At 39.0% G+C, this 26,174-nt stretch overlaps 1 protein-coding gene across 10 annotated transcripts in view; it reads left to right on the top strand.

Annotated features, from left to right (window-relative positions):
* CACNB2 (calcium voltage-gated channel auxiliary subunit beta 2) overlaps positions 1–26,174 on the top strand; it is a 245,447-nt gene that overhangs the window by 147,937 nt on the left and 71,336 nt on the right. For 6 of the 10 annotated variants that reach the window (XM_074535284.1, XM_074535278.1, XM_074535270.1 and 3 more), the window contains one exon: positions 14,158–14,277. In XM_074535284.1, coding sequence (XP_074391385.1) covers positions 14,158–14,277 — 120 coding nt within the window. Of the gene's footprint in view, positions 1–12,670; positions 13,318–13,499; positions 13,650–14,157; positions 14,278–26,174 lie in introns of those variants that run through there. The other 4 variants (XM_005480304.4, XM_005480305.4, XM_005480308.4 and 1 more) reach the window with 4 other exon arrangements.

The raw sequence follows: 26,174 nt of genomic DNA, 5'->3' as shown, positions 1-26,174 counted from the left end.
GAATGCTTGTAAGCAGGAAAAAAGCAGTTGTGGAATCAGCTTTCTACCTTTGTGCTTCAATTCAGAACCCTAGAACTACTGGGTAATTATCGGCTAATAAAATATTATTTTAATGGAAAGCTTCATAGAGTACAGAGGTGATTAAATGTTGTAAAAATTTCTATTGTTAAAAATAAACAAAAAGAAGATATTAACTTACAAACTATCCATTTCAAGCCAGGCATATAAGCCCAAATAACACTGAGTTAATTTTTTTGGGTTTTGGTATTTTTATACAGTATTTTTCATCCTAGAAGAGATATCTTTCTGCTTTTGTGATCTGTAAACTGGAGAGTGGCAAGAACTAGCAAAAGTTCAGAAAATGCTCATTGGCCTGCCATCCATCTCCTACACACTTGAAATACTCTCTCATATTTCTCTCCTATTACCCTGATATTCTCCTCTTGAAGGTTTGTCCTTCTTTGCTGCTTTGTCATGGTGCTCATCCTCTGGATAATCTGAATGATGACCATCATCCACCTACCTACATCTGGCTGCTCCTTGTTCACTCTATCTGTAGGACTCTCATCCAAATATGAGTTGCTTTCCTAATTAGCACAGCAGAATGGCAATCTCAGAGCCACCTTTGTCATCTTCCTGTTGTTCAGTGGGAATTCAGCAGTGACAGCAGTAGAGGACACATGATACTTTTGGGTGGTAATTCTTCAAACAGAAACTGATTCTCTTGTAAACTGGAAGAAATAGAACTTTTAACTGTGCATAACTGTATGAGTTTAAGGGGAAAATTTATTTCATTTCCAAACAATGGATCAGAGAGGAAAAAAGCAGGCTCTAGCCTGTGGAGTTCCTGAAGGAAACAAATTGTGGGGGATGACATAGGATTGTTTGCATTTCTTTGATGAAAGTTAGCATAATATACTTTGATACCTTAAGACTTGCAGAACTGGAGTTTCTATTCTTGTGTCTTTTCATCACTGCAGTTGCTGGAGACTCATTTTTAACCAGAAGCTTGCAAGGGCAAATCTCTTTATCTGAGGGATTTTACACATTTTTTGATCCTGGTAGCATATTAATAATGTCACTTTACAACAAAGTGAGATACTGCTAGCCTTAAAATTTTTGAACAAGTTAACTGTTGCACAGCAAATCTGAAAACGATGGTTTGCCAAATGTGTATATTGTCTCTTTTTAAAAACAATTCCATTGTATTTCTTGTTGCAGATTTTTTTGAAATCCCAAACTCATGAGAAGTAGTACAGGCAAGCTATCCAGGGAGATGATCACAGCATTCATTAGAACATAGCTGCTTGACTGTGACCAGCTTTAGTGCCCCAACAGAAAGATGTGGATAAATCAGAGAGGATGATGCAGGATGGTTGCAGCTGGATCACTTGACTTGCAGATACAGCCTGAGGGAATGGGGCTTGCACAGCCTGGAGTTGAGATCCCTCAGCATCCACAAGAGGGTTATTAACAGCAAGGAGCTGGGCTCCTCAGAGGTGTGTGTGGCAGGGCAATCAAACATGGATTGTCTGCCAGTATTCAGTATTGCAACAATAGATGAAAGAAAACCAGTGGTATATCCTCTAAAAGAGGAAATGGCTCAGTGAGGGATATGATGTAACTGACCCAGGCAAAGTCTGTTCTGAAGCAGAAAGAATGTTCCTGATGTTTCTCCTATGTCTGAAAAACAGAAGATGCTTGGTCTTCTAGGTAGCAATAATTTTAGAAACCTGAGTTCAGTTGTTATCCTGGAAAATATCTGTTCTATTTTTCCAACCTGTGAATGTCCCAGAACACAAAAAATACTTCAGCACTGAATTATAAAATTATTCACCACACCTTTTGCTTTTATGATTTCCTTGAATTTTTCTTTTGCAATTCATTTATATTTTATTTATTTTCAGGTTAGCATCTAACCTAATCAGGTTAGCACCATCTTCATCAGCAAGCACGTTTCTGTTTCCATGTTGTCTAAAACATACCCTGCCCTTTTAACCCTCACATCTTCATTTAAGCAATCTTATTTCTAGTGTTAGCATAAATCCATAGTATAAAATCTGTTTTATCTATGAGAAAACACATTTAGATTTATTCAATATTGTATATTTTAGACTATCAGATGGTTTCCTAGAACCTTTTACTATTTTTTGTTGTAAACAAGTATTGTATATACTCTCCACATTCTTGCACTGTCTTGCGCTTGAAAAACAGGGACAATAACATGCAGAGCCCTCGGTCTTATTTCTTAGTAAAGAGATGGGGATAGTGCTCTAAAAATGATCAGATTCAGAATCACAAACTGTTTCACTCTCCTTCTTTCAAAGAACAGTTGGTGGAGCTATGCAAGCAGTGACAGTCATAGATGGGGATGGGAGAATCAGGAATTTATTGCTTCCTTTAGCTTGGTACCTTCATCCACTCTGTGTGGATGCACTAGGTCTAGTGGCTTTTAGAGACAAATCTAAATGAGCCAATGGATGTGAACAGTTTGCATCATGCAATCTATCCATTAACTGAAGTATTTTTGGTTTAGAACAAAAACTATGAAAGTCTATGCTGGAGAAAGGGAATTTTTCAAGATTATTTTGATAGGTGATAGACAAGAGGTACAAAAGGGGTTTCCAGAGATATTTTCATTTATTCAAAGTACTGCATACTGTTGTGTTTTTGAAATCAGATGAGAGTAATTGTAATGTGTAAATAGTGAAAAAGGAGCCTCATCCTCTTGGTAAGATCCCAAGCAGTTTGCTTTGTTTTATGCTAGACCTGGTGGATAGGTAATGGGAATAAAGAAACAGTCCTGTTATTCTTCAAGGAGTCTATGGGGATGAAGACTGAAGCAAAGGACTAACCTAAAACCACAAAGACTCGTGTGGTTTTGGCACTCTCAGAAACTGGGCTTAGATTAAGCCCATTAATGAGGATGTCGTTTTTGTCATGTTTATATCCTGAAATAGATTATGCCAGGCAGTGCAAAACTGCTTACTTGGTGTTTCTGGTGGTATCAAAGAGAGGAAGACTGCAGGTGCTAAAGGGCCATTGAGTCTGCAAGAGATACCTGGGCTGAATCACAAATGAACATCTATTTTAAGGGCTTGAGGTTTCAGTGAGCCTGAGTGAGGGAAATTTAATTAATTCCTTAGTCTTCATATGCACAGTTTAACAGAGGTCTTGGTGAGAAAACCTTTCCTAATCTAAGTGTTGAGCAAATGACAGTGTTCCAGGTCAAGACGGTCATTGAATGTTGTTAACAAGAGAATGTTGTTGACATGACTAGAAAATCAAAATTTCAGTAGCAGATGATCTGGAAAATAAACTTATCAGTAGACAACTAGTGTATGACAGCAGTATCTTCAGAGTGTATGACTGTCAGACTAACTCATTAAGAGATAGCAAAAAAGATCTTTATTTAAACAGACAAAAACTGTATTTATGGTATAAAAGTGAATGCTAGCAAGCAGAAGTATGTATAAAAACAGTTGTTACCTTTGAAAACTGACAAACTTTTAGTGCTGGAACTTGAAGTTGTCATTGGGACAGTTGAGAGCCCCTAGTTAAGGATTAAGGGACAAACAAAAAAAAGCAGATATCATTGTGAGAGTCTTCTATAGGGCACTCAGCTAGGATGATGACACTGATGAATAATTCTTTAAAGAATTAAGAGATGGTTCTAAATCATCCATCCTTGTGCTTATGGGGGATTTCAGTTTGCCAGGTGTTAACTGGGATCACTACAAAGCTAGCAAAACCAGGTCCAGAAGATTCCTAAAACATTTGGATGATGACTTCATTGTACAGGGACTAAGGGAGCTGGCTGGGAAAGATGCCCTCCTTGATTTGATGCTTGCTAACAAGAGGATCTCATGAAGTGATTTTTGATTACCTTTTTGGTGACAGAGACCATGGAGCAGTTGAGTTTAAAAACTCAGGTGACAGGTGGAAAACTGCCAGCAAAGCTTCAACCCTAGATATGCTAGATATGAGGGGACCAGACTTCAGGCTGATCAGGGAACTGGGGAATAAGGTTCCTGAGAAAATACTGCTGAGGATGTTGGGGTCCATCAGTGCTGGCTGCGCTTTCAGCACCACCTCTTAATAGCACAGGAGTGGGCAATTTCAAAATGTCACAGGTCCACCAGGCAAGGCAGATGGCTGGCTTGGCTGAGTAGGATCTTCTTCTGGAGCTAAGGCAAAAAAAGCCAGTGGAAGAAAGGTTGGGCGACATGGGACAACTGCATAGACAGTGCTCACCGCTGTAGAGAGAAAACTCATGCAGATGAAGCTCAATTAGAGTTGAAGCTACCCGCTGCTGTGGGGGGCAATAGAAAATATTTTTAAAGAGGCAATCCAGTAATATCTTTGACCTGTTACTTGATGAGTATGGTCACCTCACAAACAGGGACATAGGAAAAGCAGAGTTATTTAATGCTTTCTTTGCTTCAACATTGTGGATGGGCTTTGGGGCTCCCAGAGCCCTGAGCATGGATGGACTATGACTGTGAGAATGAGAAACTTCCAGTCAGCTCCAAATTTGTGCAGGATTTTCTGCCTGTCACTCTGTGGAGCTTGATGAGATTTATCAGAGTCCTCAAAGAGCTGGCTGATGTCATTGCAAGACCTCTCTCAATGATTTTTGAACAGTCTTGGTGATGTGGAGAGGACTCAGTTGACTTTTCAATGACTGGTAAAATTATGGTGAATATTGTTCTGTGAGTTAGTGAAAACCACCTAAAAGACAATGCATTGTCGGTTACAGCCAGACCACTCCTTGAGGAGAAAGTCCTGCTTGACAGACTTATTTTCCTTTTATGACAATATAATGCACCCAGCTGGTCAAGGGGAGCCAGTTGATAGAATCTTTTTGGATTTCAGTAAAGCTTTCAATCCTCTCACAGAGCCCTTTCTGCACAAGATGTCCAGCTCACAGCTGGATAAACACATCCTGTGATGGGTGAGCAGCTGGCTCATGGCTCAGGCACAAAGGGTTACAGAGCATGGAGTGACATCAGACTGGGGATCTGATGGGATTTTGGAATCTAGTGGCATTCTGAGGTTTTACAGGGCTCCATCTTAAAACCAGTTCTCTTCAACATCTTCAAAAATTACTTGGACACAGGACATATTGATATACTGGTTAAGTTTAGTGATAACAATAAATTGGGATGAGCTGTTGGCTCCCTTCAAGGCATAGATGCTGTGCAGAGAGATGCTGATAAATCAGAGGGCTGGGCAATCACCAATCAAATGAAATTCAACAAGGGAAAGTGCTGGATTCTGTACCTGGGATGGGGCAGCCCTGGGTGTACAGACAGACTGGGGAATGAGATGCTGGAGAGCAGAGCCATGGAAAGGGACCTGGGGGTCCTGGTCCATGGCAAGCTGAACCTGAGCCAGCAGTGCCCTGACAGCCAGGAGGGCCAACCCTGTCCTGCGGGGCATCAGGCACAGCATGGCCAGCAGGGCAAGGGAGGGACTGTCCTGCTCTGCTCTGCTCTGCAATGGGGCAGCCTCACCCTGAGTGCTGGGGGCAGTTTTGGATGCCACAATACAAAAAAGACATTAAACTGTCAGAGTGTCCAGAGGAGGGCAACAAAGGTGGTGGAGGGTCTGGAGGGAAGCTGTATGAGGAGCAGCTGGAGTCACTTGGTCTGTTGAACCGGGAGGACATTGAGGGGAGACCTCATTGCAATTCCAATTACAATTTCCTTGTGGGAGGAAGCAGAGGGGAAGACACTTATCTTTTCTCTGTCTTGCCCAGTGGCAGGACCCAAGGGAATAACCTGAAGCTGACTCAGGGGAAGTTCAGGCTGGATGTCAGGAAAAGCTTCTTCACCCAGAGGGTGGCTGGGCACTGGAACAGCTGGGGAAGTGGTCAAAGCACAAAGCCTGAGGGTCAAAGCACAAAGCCTGACAGAGCTCAAGGAGAGTTTTGAAAATGCTCACAAACAAATTTTGTAATTCTTGGGGATAGTTCCTTGAAGGACCAATAGTTGGACTTGATCCTTTTGGGTCTCTTTCAATCTGAGACGTTTTATGATTCTGTGAAATAGTAAAATTTCACAGAAATTTTACTATTTCAGTAAAATTTATTCTACTATTAATTATAATATCTATGCTATTCACAGTAAAATATAAAAACATAAGAGTTCATTGCATATGCTTAACATCACTGTTTTTAATAAGATAAAAAATGAACAAGAAAGTAAGCCCCCAAACCTTCAGTTTTTTATCTGGAGTAGATTAAAAATGTTAGATTTGAAAACCAGGTAAGGCCTGTATAAATGGAGAACAAAAATAAAATTCAAGGGAAATAGTCTTTTTTTCCTTCAGAATTCTCCACTGGTAACAGAATTTCATGTTGAATTTTCAAGGAAGCTATTTTTAAGTATGCAGAAAATCTTAATGACTTGAACCAAAATCCCAGATAAAAATATACTGACGATCTGGAACACAGAATCTAAATTGGCACTTTTAACTGAGCTGAGACAAATTGGGATGATGGTTGCCATGCTTTCCTGCAAATTCTTTCCTTTTCTAGCTTTCTGGTTTTTTGTTGACGCCCCAGATGTGTTTTCCATTTTTCCTCTTTTTTACTGTCCACTTTTAATTTCATGGCTGACCCAATCTTTGTCTTTCTGTCTGTGCTCTTATATCAGATAAACAGCATTTTATATTGTAAATTCTTTCCTTTCTGCGTTGTCTTTCTGCAATTTAGAATCCTTTCTTCATGATATTTGCTGCTTATTAATAAATACAGTCAAAAGTTATATGTCCATTTTTTCTTAAAACCGTTAATTTTAAGCCCCTTCTGCACTAATAAACAGCACCACAGGTCAGCTTGTTGTTATTAATAAGTCTGATTTACTTTCACCTAAGGTCTTATACATATAATCAAGTTACCAGAGTTTTCAAAAGTTACCATGAGTCAGTCAATCTTTGTTAATATCCATGTGTGTGCTGACAGTCTGAGACAAAAGAGAGATGATTTAGGTTCATGCTGCTTGCAGTCATTTCCTTGGTGTATTCTTCTTCCTTTGACACCTGTCTCCAAGTCATTCCACTGGCAACATCTTAGTTCTGTCACTGCTCTGACTTTTCTCTGTAGCTCAAAATCATTATTAGTTTAGTGCCATTCTCTAGAGTCAATTAATTGTCTCAAAACATCAAATTTCATTTATTTTTCTTTAATTTGTAGGATGTTTTTGTTTTGTTTTTTAAAGTTCATATTTATGTGCTTATATTATTGATAAAGCTTTTTTTTTTTAATTAATTTAGAGACCACCTTCTATTTCTGTCATTGCCCTCTTCCTCAAAATCCCTTTCTCTTATTTCATAAATGTGAGACTCTCTCTGTCAGAATACACAGAGCTACCAGATTATCCTCCTTCAGAGGCTTTCACGGAACTAATCTCTGCCATAATACATATATGAAACTTACTTAAAGAACAGCCCACTGTGGTTATGTAAGAGATGAGTCATAATGCTGATATCCAGTATTTAAAAGTGCTTTATTTTCTATTGCATTGCTACCTTGACCCTTTTGTTACTCCTTTGCTGGTTTTTCTGCTCATATTCTCTCAGCCTTAGATTGCAAGCTCGTTTAGGCAGAGTTTATCATTCACTTTGTGACTGTGCAGTGCCAAGCACAATATGGTCTCAAGGAGGCTTATATCTTAGATGTTTTTTGGAAAACAGGTAAACTAACACACCAGAGCATCCCACAGATTTGGGAAAAATTCAGCTCTGACTATGAGGACTCATCTGTTTGCTAACTGGGCTGAGCTTTGCAGCTGCCTTTTTGCATATTTTCAAAGATTTTCTGAGGGGTCTTCATGAAAAGACCATCATTCCTCTAAAAATACCTACCCATTTCACTTTTTCTTAGTGAAACAACATAGAAGCAAACATTTAGGCAATACAATGAAATGTGAGTGCAAATGTGTGGGGGGTTATTTTGGTTTTGTTGTTTTGGTTTTTCCTGATAAAGTACCTGGTTCAGTTGTTTACCTGGTTCTGAATGCCAAAATCTAGTCTTCTGCAAACCTAAGAGCTGTTTTAAAAAACTCTGCTTTCAGGCAGCTGTTGATTAGATTAGTAATGCCTTGCAAACCTGTTAATGGAGAGCTGGATGCTGCCATCAAGCTTGCCAAAGTCATGTTAAGGGTAAAGAAAAGACTGATTTCCTGTATAATCTCCTTTTAAATTACATTGCCACCCTAAAGCTCCCAGCTGTTCTGAAATTTCAGTCCTGTGATTTGAACATCTCCCGTGGTAGATGCCATAGCAATGCCACATAAACTTTAGAGAGCAAGAAAAACATTCTAATCAACATTGTTTGGTTTTTAAATGCAAACATTGAATATTTCAATGCCTATGGTAGGAGCTGGTAGCCCTCCTCGGATAGTAATTGTCTATTTACATGTAGATTTTGTGGCACTGCACTGCAGGGTGCATGCCAAGAACCAGGGAGGTCATCTGGACTAGACTTTGCCTGTGTGGGAAGCATCCATGACCCATACACAAGAAATTAACAATTCCTGTTTGATAGTGCCTTAAAGAAAATGTGGACTCTCCTTTTTGCTTTGCTAAAAGGTATTTCTGCAGTTTGTCATACACTTCAAACCTTGCAAAAAATTAATTGAATTAAATTTGATCTTTCTATAAATTCTACACTCAAATAATAACATCCATATAATATTATTTAATACTATCAGAGCAGCATTTTGTGTTTTCTTTAACATAATTCAAATCAATGACATTGTTTAGATATCTGGACAAAACTTCATAGATAAGAAATTTTCACACTCACCACCTGTGGTCCCTCTGCCAAACTGAGGTTCCCTCTACTCATGGTGCCTGTGTGGGAGAGCTTCTGACTTCTGACTCTATTTTTCAGGTTGATCAGTTTAGGGTGAAACAACAATCTGTATTCCCCGAGGTATTCTGATGTGCCAATGTCAGCAGTTTCACTTCATACTAAACTCTGACATTCCACATTTTGCCTTTGTTCTGAATCAATTTCAAAAGATTTTAAGAGTAATAAACATTTTATGGAAATAACTTGTTTTCTTTACTGTAGCTCATAGCAATTGAGGAGTTGCATATCACAAGGACATAATACACTACCTCAAATCATGTCCTAGTGAGACGTGTGGTGCCATTCTTACTGCTGCCACAGGATAAGAACATAAGCAGTTAACAATATCTCTTTATAAATTCAGAATATTGAAGTGATTTGTTCCTCTTACTGGCACAGTGAGGCCTGAGCTTTCTATATTCAAAGTATAAATCAAATGAAGACATAAAGTAATTTCTCCTTTTGGATTTAAAAGTCTCATTAGCATCAAGTGAATGAAAAGATGAAAAATATATCTTAGAAAAGACCCCACTGCTATAAATGAAGGGTTTTATATACGTGTGCAGTCACATATATTTCCTTATTCCTAGTAAAATCTCCATGCATGTTTGCTCACTGCTTCTTGCCTTCATTTAATAAATAATAATGTTAAAAGTCTTTACTTGAAGGAACTTGGTTGATCTTTCTAAGAAGATAATTACTTCCGAATTTTCAGTAATCTGGAAAATGATCTGTTCTAATGATATCTAATTCCTAACTGGATTACCCTGTTCAAGTTAGTCATGGTACTCAGATTGGTTTTTATTCTTTAAAGGCAAAACACTATATAGAGGCCACGACTGAATTGGTGAGAGTAGTGATGGCTGTATTAACCCAGTGAGAATTTATCCATCAAAACCTGTACTTAAGCTCCAGCTGTGCTGGTGAAAGTTAAGCATGGATACAGAAAACCAACAAGAAAAATAAGAGATCTAGAGGCACTACTGAATTTATCTAAATAGTTTCTACCTGCAAGTAAACAGAAATAATATTAAAAAAAAAACCATTTCACTTGAGGGACCCAGTCTCCTAAAGATGTCACACTTCTGCAGTGCTAAAAACATCATCAACATTTATTGTCTTGAAGGAAAAGGAACTCAAATATGATCACATATGACCACTAGCAGAGTGAAAAGTATTAGTTTGCGCTATAAGAATAGCTCATAGAAGCTACTCTAATAAGTGGTAATAAAATTGGGAATATTTTTCAAGCATGTTATAAAAACAGAAATTTATTTTTCAAACAAGCTAGGCCTGTAAACCTGCAAAGTAAGGAATAAAATAAAAAGAAGAAGAAATTGGTGGAGTAATTATTAACATGAATTACCTCACATTTATTAGACAGTTTCCCATAAAAGATGAGGAATTGGGGGCTGCAGTAACATATATTACATATAGATATTACTGCAGCTCTTCCATATGGCAAAGGAAGGAGATGGAGACATGAAGAATTTCACAAAGACTGAATTCCAGAAGCTCTTGGGGAAAGATTTTTACTGTTCTCCAGAGTAACCCAAAAAAATTTCAGCATCATTTCCTCTTTCCTGTGAGGAAATGTAATTTCCTTGGTTGTCTTTAATGGAAGATGCACATCCACTTGTCATGATTTTTTTTTACTAGTCAAGATATTTCTATTATAGTTTCATTATAATTTTTTTTCATCCTAATGTGATTGAATGCATTCTTAGCTCATATAAAAATACTCAGCAATTTACACTTAATTAAATGCAATTGTATGGTCCTCCTTTCCCTGTATTATCCAGCTGTGAGTTTTTTTCATATTCAAAAAGCAAAAAAGCTTCCAGCTTTCCATTTGCACAGAAAATTTACATGACTATGTCTGTACCATGGGGAAAATAAATGTAATACTGCGGTTGATTAATGCAATTTGTCAATATAATTAAAATAAATGGAATCATTCTGATTTTTTGGGTGTGTGTTGGGACTGTGGCCAACACAAGACATGACAAGCACTATAAATGGTCTCTGTGGCCGGGAAGATGAAATTCAAATTTTAGCAATTCTAGCCTGACACAAAAGGCATTTTTCCCCCTTTGGGAAAATAGGAATTATGTTACTGTGCTTCATGGGTTTTTTTTGTAGGGTGAGGACTGGTTAGGTAGCATACCTAGTGCACAGCAAAATGAGGGACAGGAAAAGTGATGCTGTGCTGCTTGGTCAGTGTCAAATATCGTGTGCTCACCATAGAAGTGCTGTAGGAAGCAAACACCCACACTGTTGTACGATCTCCTGTCAGGCTTAATGGCTGCTTTGTTTGTTTTCCTCTTACTTAAAGGCAGTGTTGCTTCGGGGCTGGTTATGGCACCATTCCTCGTGGCAGCAGAGTGGCACCAAGGAGCTGCAGTGCTGCTGGGGAAGGGTTTGGGTTTGGGTGTGCCCTTTCCCAGGAGGATTGAGTGTCCAGGGACCACTGAGTGTCCTGGGGGCTGGAACTCCAGGGGAGCTCATCACAGAGCTGATCACACCTTTCATTAGTGCTGTGGTAGCATCAGTGGTCTTGTCCACAGGCCACTGGTGTGTCAGCCATAACTGGATTTAAACGCTGCACTAAACTTCTGTCTGCTTATTGATGATCCTCTTTTCCCACTATTTCTATTGGCAGCTGTGTCAGAAGTTGTGGCAAAGGGGAATTGTAAAGAACAGCATAATTTGATAGGCTTTGAGAATGTTACAGGGCCTCTGTATATTTTCTTAGCAGACAAGATATTTTTAAAAATGCAATAAACTTAGAGTGTGTTTTATTTGATTTCTCCTCCTATTGCTCTAGCTCAGGAGACATTTTAGTTTTGAACAATCACCATAACTTAGCAGATGTATCTGAACTCCTGAAAAACAAAATATTCTTTGGAGAATAATTTTCTTTGTCAGTTCAAAGACAACTTATTAAATTCTATGCTGTAACTATTACACACTTCAGAAAAGAAAAAAAAGTAAAACATTTGAAAAGTTAAAAAGTAGCTTTATTTAGAAGTGTGAGTTTAGTGACTACTGTTATTTGCTCTGATAATGGTGAAATGGAGGCTGCTGCATCACTTGTGATGGGCACTTTCATTGTTACACAGACACAAATCATGGCAGGATTTGATCATTCCTGGGATATGCTGACAAACTGCAGCATGTGCATGACCACTGTTCTCAGCTGTAGTCTTTGTTCGCTGTTTTTCTTGTACATCTGAATTTATATCAGAGGTGGGCACTGCAGTCAGCTACAGTGATCTTTTTCACCTAGATTGTTGCATATCCGTCAGTAAATTGTAAACACTCGAGGGAAACCTGCCTTAGCGTGTCACTCCCATGTCAGTTTATTTCAGGGTAGAGGGTGATTCTGAAAAGCAGAATAGTGAAATTTAAGGTTTTGTTTGGCTTTTGTCATATTAGGATCTAATATTTGTGTGTTACGTGGTATATGGCCGTTATTCTTTGCTCCTTTCCTCTACTAATGTCAGGAAAAATACACGCAGTACGCAGGGGGTTAAATTCCCACTCAACAGGCGTATTTTTGGTTTCTGTAAGGGAAATGTGAGTGGAGCTCAGTGCTTTGCAGCGGAGGGCAGCACTCTGTGGCAGGAGCAAGCATCCAAGGGAAACGTGGCTGGCAGCAGACATCCATGACGGGAATGAAACACTGTACCAGCTCTTCCAGTTTCACAGGGACCTCGCGTTTTCCAGCTGTTTACCCTTGAGATGTAAAATGGCAATTTGGCATAGGCTAACAGCCCGGTGTGATGTGAGCATCTGCGTAAAAGGCTGCACATATGGAGCATGCCCAGTGGTATGAACAGCCTGTTACCCCACCCCCAGCCAATCTAGGAAGAGATGAAATGAACTTTGCACTTGCAAATGTCACTGAATACATTTTGCACAGGATTTTAAAAGGTTCTTTTACAAGCACTATTTTTAACAGCCAAATCCGCCCCCCAAAACAGAAAGGAAAAAGCCCTAGGTATTTTTCTGTGATCGATCTCAGTTTATCATCAGCTGAAGCATCTCTCACAATATTTCCGAAGCTGGTTTTATTTCATGTTTTTATCATTGAAGTTGAGATTTTTGAAGGTGGTTTGGATTTTCTGGAGTTTTTTTGAATTTTTTTTTTTTTTTATTTTTCATTTTTTCCTACTGGCATGAGAAAATTTGAGAATTTAATTCCAGTAGAATACTTGGAAGCAGTGAGGCTGGAAGCTTGAAAGGCAGAGGGAAGAGAAGGAAGGCTCTCACGGCAGAGCATGGATAGGAAAGGAGCTGTGATTCTGCAGTGCTCAGTGTGCACATGTTTTATGAGATCAGTGCCGGGCGCTGCAGCTGCGGACAGTAACTGAGCTGTCTGGCTAATGAAGGCCACCTGGATCAGGCTTCTGAAAAGAGCCAAAGGAGGACGTCTGAAGAATTCTGATATCTGTGTAAGCCCTGCATTTTCCTTATCACCTTATATTGTATATATTGCAAGGAGGGAGAGAAAAAAGGCGGTGAGGAGAGGACAGTTGTTTTCATTCTGATTGAATTACCAGAACTCTATTTTGTATGCAGGGAGATGCAGAGGGAAAGCAGAGCTGTCATTATTTATAGAGCTGTTCTGGCATTGTGGCTGCTTCCATTGTGGTGATACAGGGACATGTGTTGAGTCCAGACGGATTTTATTAGTTGGAAGTTGATTTGTGGTCATTTGCATGTCTTGCTGAGGGGCAGAGATGGATATGAGCCATTTGCTGTTTTGATGGGGAAAGTGTGTCAGGTAAAGAGGCTGCCCTAAAATAAAAATGCATAGCAGAGATTAAATCTCTTAGCACTGATATTGTGTAATGGTAATTATTGATACTAAATTTGCATTTTGATTATAGAAACTCTGTTTGTTTGCTATTTCTGTCACTGTTTAGAGCTCTAATTTTTATGGAGCCATCCTTGAAGCTGCTGTGTGTCCTTCAGCCCTGCACTGCACCAGTGCTGTGAGTCTCCAGAGAAACTGGTTCTGCTTGCTGAAAAGCACACAAATAAGAGTGCAGAGATAGGGCAGGAAGTAAAACACTGGAGAAAACACCTGCACTTTTTGAAAGTTTGAAGAAGAAAATGTTTGCATAAATATATAATTTCTTCTAAGTGAATTTCCCTTTTGGGCAGTTAGTCTCTTTTCAGTGATACAGAAGTAAGAGAAAAGGCAAAGTGTATAAGCACTTCTACTCTTTTTTTCTTTTTTTTTAAACATCAAAGGAACTTGTGACATTATTTTTGCTTTTCTTTGGCAGGGTTCGGCGGACTCCTACACCAGCCGTCCATCTGATTCAGATGTATCTCTGGAAGAAGATAGGGAAGCAGTGCGGAGAGAGGCAGAGCGACAGGCCCAGGCACAGCTGGAAAAAGCAAAGGTAAGGTATTGTTTCATGGTACAAACTCATAGAATGCTTGGCTTTAAAGCAGAGGTTGAAACTAGATGATTTTTAAGATCCATTCTAACTCAAACCATTCCATGATTCTTTGTCATCTCATCCATTAGTGATAAACTCTTTTTAATGTATTAACATATAGTTTAGAGCTCTTATAAACCTTCCAGACAGCAGCTGAAAATATATGCTCCATGAAAAATCACTTAGAATCAGTTTTCTGTAGCAGGTACTTGAATGACTTATGTATTTCAGAACATCCTTATTTAAATGTGTGCATTTCTTCTTTTATTAAATATCAGCATTTGTTGCAGTGTATAGGGTCAATGCTATGAGTTCTTACTGAAGATGTTTCTGAAAGTTTGCTCGTGGATTGCCAGGGCAGTCAATGCTTTTACAGTGTCAAAAATCAGCCCTCAATTGAACATCCTGTTCATTTCCCTTCAGTGAAGAATCAGTCCCTACAAGTCATATGTAAATAGGGAGAATCTGTTACAAGTGTGGTTTTTTCCTAAAGACTTCACTGACTTTACCGTTTGTGTGTTAAGTGACCCCATGAGTCATTTGCTGTAGGTCTTCTTCAGATTTCTCCTCTCTCCATGCTCCTGGCAGATAGTGACAGTGTAGTAAGAAAACACTCAATGAGCTTTAGGTTTTTGCTGTGTGTTTATATATTTTCCATGAGATGTATTTAGGACTGTTAGGGTTTTAGCAGTGAAACTGCTGGGCTTGTTTCTCTTTCATCTGTGCTACATCTTTAAATGATACTGCATCTGTAAAAATTGTGCTCATTTTATTTATTATCATTCATTTATCTCTTCATTCCAATTTTTGTTTTTTTGGTATGCTAGGTGTGAGATTTAAATGTATTACTGTTTTCCAAAGTCTGTTTTTTGTTCTATATTTAATACATCATTGAGATCCCCCCTTAGATCTACCTGTCTACATTTTTTTCTCACTTTCTCTGAGTCCCCTCCTCCACTTTGCTTAGTTTTTTAAAATTCTTTATCTCCTTTCCATCTCCATTTCAATTTAATTCTCTACTGCCAGCTTCACCTCTGCCCATTTATGCCACCTGTTTTACACGGGCTCTTCAGAAATTTGTGAGTCCAGATCACTGCGTTCTGTAGCTGATCGTGTGGCAAGGACCAGCTCTGTAAATAATACAGTACTATAATGCACAAGCAGACGTCTTCATCAGGCCAGAAAGCCTGAATAGGGAAGCCAAAAATGTTTTTTTTTTTTAAATGTAATTGTTAACTGATACTTAATAAGAGCTCCTACAGCAGCTTTTTAATGAGCTGCTGGAATGTGCCAAGTGTAGGAGATGCTGAACATCTCTTTGAAATTGGATCTTGCTGTTCTGGGATCAGTGCAGCAGAAACTCAACAGAAGCAGCTCACTTGTTCCCTTCAGCCTTGTATCTTAGAGATTGCTGATTGTAGTCAGGAGTTTCAGTTTTATCAGGGGTGGGTTTTGCTAGATTGAGGTTTTTTGCTCCTGGGAAAGATGATAAGAGCTGCCCTGAAATTCAGGTGAAGTTTTGAATTTTATCAGTAAAAGCACAATCTTGAAAAGAAGATTTGAAGTAATAGTATCTTGCAGATTAATCAGGGTAGCAGTGCAGTGCTTACTGCTGAACTGATGCCTCCCTTAGCAATGAGTAAATCTATGCTAGTGTTGCTATGGGAATTTGGCTTACTGATGCTGGCTTGAATACATGGACAGCCCTTATGTAATATTCATGACCTCTAGCACAGCTGCCATTGTAGTTTGTAGAGAATCTGCTAGCAGACCTTGACTTCTAAAAGCTGTATTTCTATACATAAAACCAATGTTCCCACTCCAGCTGGCATGAGATATAGTCTCTAGGTCTGACACCGTCTGAAACTGTAAGACAACTTGTGAACAGTCAAAGTAGTAAAGGCACTGCCAAAACCAACCTGTTGTAACAATGGTTATTCCAGTCATAGAAAACACAAAATTAGTTATTTGAATACTTTTTCCTTTAAAACAGATTCAGGCTGGAATTAGATTAACATTTTTGTTTCTCTAGTCAAATGTTAAAAGGCATTCCAGGAGGTAATGTATGGCAATAATTTTATGTAGAAGCTGTAACAGTGTAATATTTAGTCTAGTGCAATATTTAAATTAATACTATTAAATAAAGTATTATGTAAAACTGCTGCTTTTGTTTGAAATAAGTGGTTAAAAATATGTTTAAATTAAGCCTGACTCGGTAGATGAAAAATATGACAGGGTCTGTTTTTTTTGCCTTTATTGACGATTCAGTCCTTCACCTCCCTGAAACACAGTAAAATTAATGAAGCAGTAGCTGCTGCTGGTGCCTCTTGGCTGCTGTCAGCCCCCAGATGTGTTTGCCACAGGCTGCAGGTTTGCTGCCTGCTCACCACAGCTGCCTTGCCTAGGCCCTGACTGACTTCCAGCCTGAGCCAAGTGACAAAGCTGCTTTAACTTTTGCCTTTTCTCACCGTGTGAGGAAGTGTTGATCCTAAATAAAATCATTACAAATGTATTTGTCATGGGAATTAGAAGGAGGGTGACACACATGAATAATGCAGTGGTGGAGGAAAGATGATAGTGAATTAAGGGTAGATAAAAAACTATTGAACCATGTCACGCAGTTAATGAAAAGAGTTAAATGACATCCATTTTCCTTTATCACAACTAGGGAAAACACCTTACACTGAAGTTAAAAATACAGTGATAGAGCACACAATGCCAAATTGTTAAAACAATTTTAAGATTTTTAAATTTGTATTTTTATAGCATCTAAGTGCCTGTGTGACATGAGGCCTGAATGTGTCTCTTCTACCTATCCAAAAAGGGAAAATAAAAGCAAAAAAGCTCATAAGAAAATGCACATTCTGGCTATCTTTATTTATTTATTTATTCATTTAATTATTTAATACAAGCCTTGCTTCTCTGGAAAATGGTTAAGCATATTTTGCTGACTCACTTTGGCATGTGACTTACTGTAAGGAAGGTGGGGCCACGGGCGCGTGTTCGGAGTCATCCAGGGACAGAAAATTAAGAGGCAGCTGATGAGGCTACCTGCAGGCCAGCGTCTACTCCTGAAGGAAACAGAGCTGAAATGAAGCTGTTCAGCTCAAAGCTGAGATGAAATGTTCTTGATTAGAATAGTTAAGCAATAAAAATGCAAAAAGGCTGGGAGTTTTTGTTCTTGTTGTTGTTTTTGTTTGGTTGGTTTGATATAGGAGGGAAGAAAAATTGAAAGCATTGAGGATTTCCTCAGTGCTCTCCTCACAGACCATAGAATGTGCTAAATCTAGGATAAAGAGAGAGGACCTGTGTTATGTCCAGGTAGGGTATGTCAATAGTATCCAAATCTAAGGGCTTCCTGTGGTATTTTGCTGAGTTTCCTCTTTTCATAAAACCATGAATCTTCAGTGTTGACAAGCCAAAAAATAATGACATTAATTATGTTCAGTGCTAATAATTAAAAAACCATCATTTTTAGTCAAAAAAGCTTTTTAGTTGTTAAAGGATGATGATTCAAAATAAAAAAATAAAGACTGTCAAAATGAGATCATGGCCTATGAGAAGTCAATAATTGTGTTACTAATAGGAAGTCTTAATTCCCCTCTGCTTTGTTTGTACTCCACCTAATGCTCCACTGCTAGCATCCTTTTAGGAGTTTGTAAAAATTTGAAATATATATGCTTCTAGTTTTAAATACCGTTAAGATAATTTTTATGTTAAGATAAGGAGCCACTGAAATTTTGATACTAGATGTCCCTTTTTTGGGTCTGAGGCAATGATACAAGCTGTCACATTTTTCTTTTTTTGATGTGTGCTGTAGTAGTGGTGATGGCTTGTGACTGTGAGTAATAATGCAATGTCTTAAATGTAATGCATTGCCTCCATGCATGGTTTGGGGACCACAGCTTTGAAATGTGTAGCAGGCTGGGATAATGCCTACATAGCTCTGTGAGGCTGAGGGCATGAAAAAGATTGTCAGATGTAATTATCCAGTGCAGTGTGCCAAGACTAGTTATTTGAGTATTTATTCACTCTCAGACAGGTTTCACAGCCTCAGAGTGACCCCATGCTGCTAGCGGGCAGCTGCAAAGCTAGTTGAGGTATGTCTGCTGAAGCTGCAGTAGCATTTCTGACAGGCCAGAAGTGCCCATCTCCTTGATGTGCATCCTTATATTATGTCAGCTTGTTCCCTCATGGACATTCTTTCTATTTTCTCTCAACTACCAGAATGTCATGGTGATGAGCAGCACACAAAGCTATAACAACACAGGATAGAACTGTTAGCTGTTGTGTGTGGTAATTTTTTTTTTCACTGATTTCTTCTCATTTGCCCTTATCTTTTAGAATATTTTTATTACATGTAACCATTTAGATCACTAATGTTATGTCATAGTTGCTGGGATCACGTGAGAGCTGGCACAGAGGTCTGGCTGGGAAAAGAATGAGTTGTTGATCCCAAAGTACAGTTGCAAATCTGGCTGTTGCTTATCTGCAGGTGAGTTCTGCATTACTGGACCTGCTCAAATCAGATTACAGATATTCTTTTTCTTTGTTTTCTTCATTAATTGCTGCTGGTTTTTCTTGGGTGTGTAACACAGGGATGTAAAGCAGCTTACTTTATACTCTTTGTGATGTATAGTTTTTTTCTGGTGTGTATTTACGATGTGTTTTGTCTTCAGTTGAAGTGTACTTGTTCTGCACTAGTGCCTGCTGTTATATTGGTTATTTCCCTGAACAGTTTATCCCTTCTTACTGTTGGGCTGCATTGTTGGGGGCTGGGATTCTTTCTTTCAGTGGGGTCTCACATAACCTGTAATTAAACATCCCAGAGAAATACCATTTTTAATTAGAAGACATCGGTCATCTCCCATTCATACTGTGATTAGAGTGATGAAATATGTTTACTAAGTAGCATTTCTTCTTCTGCTTCTTGGGTTTGAGTAGAAAAAAAGAGTACAGGGATATTAACACAGCCTACATTTAGAGACCTGTCTGTAGACACTTTAGTATCCTGGCTTTCTTCACATAATAAGGAAGACAGATAAATTGTCTCCAAGGAATGGACTCATACTGAGACAGCATTTTGAGGTTCTGATGACAACCACAGCTCTTCTGCCTACTCTTTCACCTGCTGCTTTCATATGAGCCTGCTCCCTTGGTGAGGAGGAAATCCCTTTTGTTCTGTATGGTTAAATTACTACATAAAGGGCAGCCGTACCAGTGGAACTTTGTGTAAAGCTAAATAACTTCTTTATTAAGAGCAGTGTGAAAGGAGTATTTTAACTAAAGTAGGTGTCATAAGCCAGGTGCAAACATCCTCACCTGGATGTTTTTCTGCTCCTTGTCCCACAGGTCCCTGGCATACCCAGCTGGTCAGCTGTAAGCTTCTGCTGCAGGCTGGTACTGCACAAGTCACAGCAGAGATTCCTGAACCCTCATGGGCCTGTATCCCACCTGTGGCTGCTGAACCAAGCTGCAGATCGCTTGGCTCAGGCCAGCTCAGGCCAATCCTCCCTGTGGCTCAGGGCTGGTGACTGATGGGTCTGGATGTTCAGCCAGATGTGCATGTGGGGGTCAGCAGAAGCTGCTGAGTGTCACAGGAGCCATACAAGAGGATGAGAAGTGGCCTTGGGGATGTTCTCTGTGACTGTGGGGAGTGAGTGTGGCAGGGGAAAGGAGGAATTAAGGTATCTCTTTGCAGGCTGCTCAGGCTGGTACAATGGTGAGCAGTTTCGCTGATATCAGATTGAGGAAGATGCTGCTGGTTGCTGTAAGCAAAGTGATTTCCACTTAAGACACATATGACCTGGTTCATTAACTTTCTTAAGGTTTATGGGGTCTGATTTACTTTTTCCAACATCCAAAACAGTAATGTAATCCAAGACACTGTAATCCAGAACTTCATTTTTATCAGCAGCTGCCATGGTTATTAGGTGCTATGGTTATTTTAATGGTTAACATATGAATTTTCTACTTAAAAGGGAATAATGATTCAAATGTAAAGAAGGTAGTCTTTTAGGGCATGAGCCATTGTTAAGGCAGCTACAATGTGTGTGATGTTTGAATATAAAATCTGTGGTTCTGGACCTCTGACTCTGAGATCAGTTCAGTTGGCCAGAGCATGATGCTAATAACGGGCTATTTACTTAAGATCCTCATGAGTCCCTTTCAGCTCCAAACATCCTGTGAATCTGTAAACAGGAGCATAAAGGAATTGTTAAAGGAAGACATGCACATGCAATTATATCTGTGTGGGCTTATACACGTATATGTATGCATTATATATATCCATATACACATCCCTATGTATAAATGAATATACCTTTGGTTATATGGCTCCATGTATTAAATAACTATCACAGGTGACTTGAATTCGCCATTTATATTCTACAGCTGTACAGCCTCCTGTTGTAAAATGGCTGGTTTGTATGCAGGGAGAACTGTTGTACCAAAGTATTAACCTGTGCAAAAATGCAAAGGTTTTGTAAGAGAACAGCTATCCTGTGATCAGAGCTGGTAGTGGACTGTCATGTGGTTTTTGGAAGCAGGAATCAGTTGGAGTAAGGACTTCAGTGCAGGCAGCGAGTGTCTCACCTTGCACAGGTGCCCCAGTTCAGTGACACACGTGATGTGGCACAGTGCCTTGGAGAAAAACTTGTCTGGACAACAAAGCCTTGTGCTTTCTGCTTCCTGTGCCGAGGGGACTATTTTCCAGCCAGTTCAGGAGCTAACCTGATTTCTGGTGGAGCAGACACCTGGCTGATGTGTATTATTATGCAGGGAAGTATTTGTCATCTGCAGTGAAAACAAACCTCCAGACAGCTCTTGAGTCCTTGGCAAAGATCTGAATCCCTTTCTTTCTCCATAACCCAAGCTCCCAAAAACTAGGAAGAAAGAATAAAAAAGTCACAAGTATCTACAGTTTTGGCTATATATATAAGCATAAAAAAAAGGAAGGAAGCTTTAAAAATAATCTCTTTTTTTCATCATAATTGCAACTTGTTTTATAAAATTACGTGCAAGATGCCAAGGAGTTCTAACTATAGGTAGCATTAGAGTGCTTTGATACAAAATTAGACTGACATTAGATGCCAATTCTAAAGTGTTTTCTTTGGAAAATTTAATATTAGTTACATAAACTAGTCACTGGTTGTATAAAACTTAAAAAAAGTAACTAGGAACTCAAAGTAATCCTGTACTACCTGGGAGAAGGATACTCTGTGTTCCCAGGTTAGGAATATTTTAAGTGCAAAACAGCTTGAACTATGAAGAGCATCTAGATTCTGCATAATTCAGAGTATTAGAAGAATTACTTTAAAATGAAGATTCAGAGAGGTCCCACTAATGCTTTTCTGCTTATGTTCTGGATATGTTCTGGATGTGTTCCTGCCATCTTTTTGCCTGTGTTCCGTGTAAAGCCTGTGCATATCCTAGAGCAAAAAACTTCCCCTAACATTCACCTCTGGACCTTGCAGAAGGCTCTGAACACTTCCTCTCTATGTTAACCTCCAATCCTGCTTTCACATTTTCCTCCAGGATTTCATAACCAGCTGGGTTGTATTCCCACATTAAATACGATAAACACTCTATTTTATACTCCTAAAATGATCAGTCCTGAGGTAAAATGTGTATACTGAGATGCATTTTAGGCTGCCACAAAACATCAAAGATTAAACAGACATTTATCCTTTGTGAAAGTATAGATAACCATTTACCCTTCTCCTTTCATTTTGGTCATGGAAACGTTGCCAGTGGGCTTTAGTCCTGTAACTTTCACAGCTACCTAGTTTTAGTTTTACTTACTTGATTGAAACAACTCTACTCCATGAACAAGTAAGCAAGCAAGCAAATACTTTTATTGAATCTGATATGAAATCTTAGCTATAAGTTTCAAATGGTATTCTCTAGCTTAAGATGAGATATTTATCACTGAAATATTACTTCTTGGAGTTATTTTTTAAAATACCTTCTTCTCCTTGCTAGAGGGTGATATTTAAATCTGATCTTATTGTTAGCAAGACCTGCAAACAGTACCTGTTTTAAAAAATTATTCAGTGTCAAGCAGTACAATGATGCAGAAAATTCTGATTAATATTGTTGCAGAGAATTCAAGAGTTTCTCCCATTTTATTTTTTTACTATCTCCAGCTTTACTTTCCTTAATATTCTCTCTGGCCAGATATGGGTGATTTAAGCATACTGTAATTGTTATATTAATTTTTAGTTTATTCAAGTGGTTGCCTGTCATAACTTACATTAAAATAAGAACTTATAATTAAATTATTCTTAGAAGTGAGACTTCCTCTTGCCTGTTGGTTTGTAAATACGTGAGTTAAATACATGTTAGCAAGATTGCCCTTTAACATCATTTTGGATATCTTATCAGATAAGATAGATATTTTCAAGGTGATTTGTTGTTTACATCTAAAATACAGAGTCCTGTTTGAACACTGATGATTTATTTTCAGTATTTTGAACAAATCTGCATTTGACAGGTATGGAAAGCAGGGATGCACCCCATGGTTTGAGTTTTGTTGTGCAAATATGCTTGTGTTATTGAACTGCAAGTCATCCTTTTTCAGTGAGTGAAGGAAAAGCCAAGGGAAAAAAACAACTTGAAAGGGAAGATGAAGGATCAAACTGCAGCTGCTTTGATTATTTTGACTGGAGATGTCAGATTGTTGAAGTGAGAGAAGAGATGCGCCTGCTGCTTTTTGGCTCTATCCATTTGGCCAATTACTTAAAAATTAATTTTAAAAAGTTTTTTGATTCTAATATTTAAGTTGGGATAAAACATGTGAGCACAAAGCATCTGGGGTTACTCTGCATCCCTGTCACTATTGTCTGTCACAAGAGAAACACTTCTCACTGAAGTGAAAATGAGAAGTGCTGGGAACCTGCCATCTTGTAAATCAGCTGTGCACATTGCTTTTAATAATCAGCTGTAATAAATTGCAGGAATTGGAAAGGAAAATCTATTTCTGGCTTTCAGAAGCAGTCAGATTACAGATGAAGGTATCCTTCCCAGAGGAGCTATAAGGGAACTACATTTATCCCAGCTCTCTCATTTGACCCTTTTATTCCCTTTTTGCAATGAGGCACGTGATTCACTCACAAAACACATATTTCCTTGCATTCTGCCCTGGTGTTTCCTGGTAGTTTAATCCAGTTGAGATATAACACAGGCCCTCCATTGAAGTGCTCAACTCTGCTGCCTTTATAGTAGCCATGGCATGTTCAGTGGACCTGGTCTGCTGGGGCCGAGCATGGGCCTGCCTCACCCAGCTGTCTCCAAGGGCTTGAGCTGCCTTCTGCAGGCACAGGGATGTGACATTTCCTGACAGGAACATGAGGAGAGAGGAGTGCTCTCTGTACCTGTCCCCACTCAGCTGGCAGTGACCTGGGGGACCCCAAGAGCTCCAGCAGCCTGTGCCAAAGGAGATGCGTGCTTTCCATTGATGAGGCGAAGGAAGACCAGCTGTGCAGGTGTATATGGCTGTGCATGTGAACTCTAATGAAGCCCTTACTTTTTCCTCAGAAAGAAAGAGCTTCCTTACTCCTAGATCTAAACTCGACATAAAATTGCCAGGTTAAATTACCCAGTGTAATCCATATCTGCCTAGTTTGCCTTCCAGAGCAAGAGCTTGTCTTGACATTGCTCAATGCTGGGTAGAATCTCCAAGGGGAGCTCTCAGTGCAGGAGCTTCTCTTGGAAGTCCATGATTACAGTAAAGGCCTGAGGACAAGGGGAAGGTAGGAAAGGATAAAGGGGCAAAAGTGGAAAGGAATTTGGAATTTTGGAAAGGAATAGACTCTGTGTGGATTGACTCTCACAGCCTTGTTCTGTGATTCAGCTTGAAGAAAATCCAGTGGGAAGGAAAAACAGGAGCTGTTCTTGATTTGGCATTCTTGAGCAGGTTTGAAAGATTCAACTTCTACCTTGTATTTCTCAGACTTGACAGTATTTCTCTCACACCCTTTGGCTGTGCTGTGTCTCTCTGGCAGCACAGTTTCATGGCAGTGGCTTTGGCTCAAAGCACTGTTTTTAGAAGTTTCCATCCGCAGCTGCTCAGTTCATTTGTTTCAGGAGGGTTGTTTTGAAGCCAGCTTAGTTGGGCCCAGTGTGCATGGTGCAGCCTTGTAGGCACCGTGTGGGGAGTGCTCCAAGACACAAGGCTGGAAAAGTAGTGCACCCTTTTCAGCTGAGAAATCCACCTGTGTGAGTTGGGATCTTGCTCTTAACCTCCTGGTCATCATAGTTTCTGACAGAGCAGCACATGCCCTTGGGTGTTTACCAGCTGGCAGTGAATTGATTACTCATAAGCATTTTCCTTCAGAAGCTGTGTGATGTGAACAGGGACATGGCTACACACTTGCTGCTTAATTCCAGGAAAATGACCAAGACATAGAAGGTCATAAAACAATGCTTCATTCTGTCATGAATAGACAAGATCTTATTTTGGTCTTAGAAATTATGTTTTGGTGTTTCTTCCTGAATCCCTTGCAAACCCAGTAGAAATTTTGTCCAATGCAGTCTGGTAGAGAGTTGTGTTCCAACTGTCAGAAGTAAAACTACATTTTCTCCTTAAACTTCAGTGTATGTTGCAGCAATTTCACTCTGTTCATGAGCCATAGGCTCTCTGCTGTTACTGCAGGACTGTTGCATGCTAGGACAGGAATGAGGACAACCATAATTCAACAGCTGGAACATATAATATAGATACCATCCTGCATGTATCTTTCATGTCACCACAAACACAGTTGTAATAGCTTTTGTGAATTTTGTTCACACTGGGTTCTTGAAGCTATGTTCGTTATTTCTAGACACCATGAGTGTCTGCTCTTGTACATGAGTTCCTACAGAGTCTCCCTGGGTGTTGTAATGCTGACTTGGAGTTCTCCCCACGGTGATCTGTTGACATGAAAGACCCCCCACACTACATGCAATAAACCCATTCCTTTATGAGAGCCTGGAATTGTGGAGATAAAAGGCCACTGAATGTGTTAAAACTGTATCTGGTTTTCAGATGTTTATATGAAACTAAAATTCATCATATGTGTATCAGTGGTATAAATTTTGTTAATTGTCAACACAGAAATAATTCTTCTTTTGAAAAACTATTAGAAAAATGGATGCATAACTGATACTGTCAGATTTCTTATGTATCTATACAAACCAAAATAGCTTCAGGTCCTAAATTCATTTAATTGAAGTGGTACATAAAGCATGTATTTGTTATGTGAGATAGTTCATTGAGGTGTTAATACAGAGTATTCAATGTCAATACTGCATGATGTCTGTTGAGATTCTGTCTGTGCTTATAGCTAGACATAATAAAATACTATGTTAGTTCTTAAAAACAAACAAACAAACAAAAAACACACCAAAAAACCAAAACCAAACCAAAACAAAAACAAATCCCCCCCAAAAAAAAACAGGAAAAGAAGTGGTGCTTTTCATCAATAAGCTCATTTATTTTCAGGAATTTTTATAAACCACAGGTAACCCAGGAACCTCCATGTCAATACCCACAAACCATTTTCTTCCCTGTTAAAACTATTTATTTTTTGTTGAATAGTTTAAGGAGAAGTAAAAGAGATCAAATGACAAAATGCACATAACAATTTATGTCACATTATTACAGCTGGAAAAAAAATTCATGTGCTGATCCCTCTTCCAATTTAGGCCTAAGAAATATCTAAGCATTTGAGAGATATATGGGAGATCCAGGTTGGATACCATTCTTCTTTATTTATATCAAGGAATTAAATTAATTTTTTTGCTTCAGGTTTTTTGTAATTCTTCTTATGGAGACAATCTGAAAGTTTAGATGGCGATAAAAATGGAAGAAGGTCTTA

This window comes from Zonotrichia albicollis, chromosome 1 (genome assembly GCF_047830755.1).
Source record: "Zonotrichia albicollis isolate bZonAlb1 chromosome 1, bZonAlb1.hap1, whole genome shotgun sequence".
Taxonomy (NCBI): domain Eukaryota; kingdom Metazoa; phylum Chordata; class Aves; order Passeriformes; family Passerellidae; genus Zonotrichia; species Zonotrichia albicollis.
This window is presented reverse-complemented; position numbering and strand designations above follow the sequence as displayed.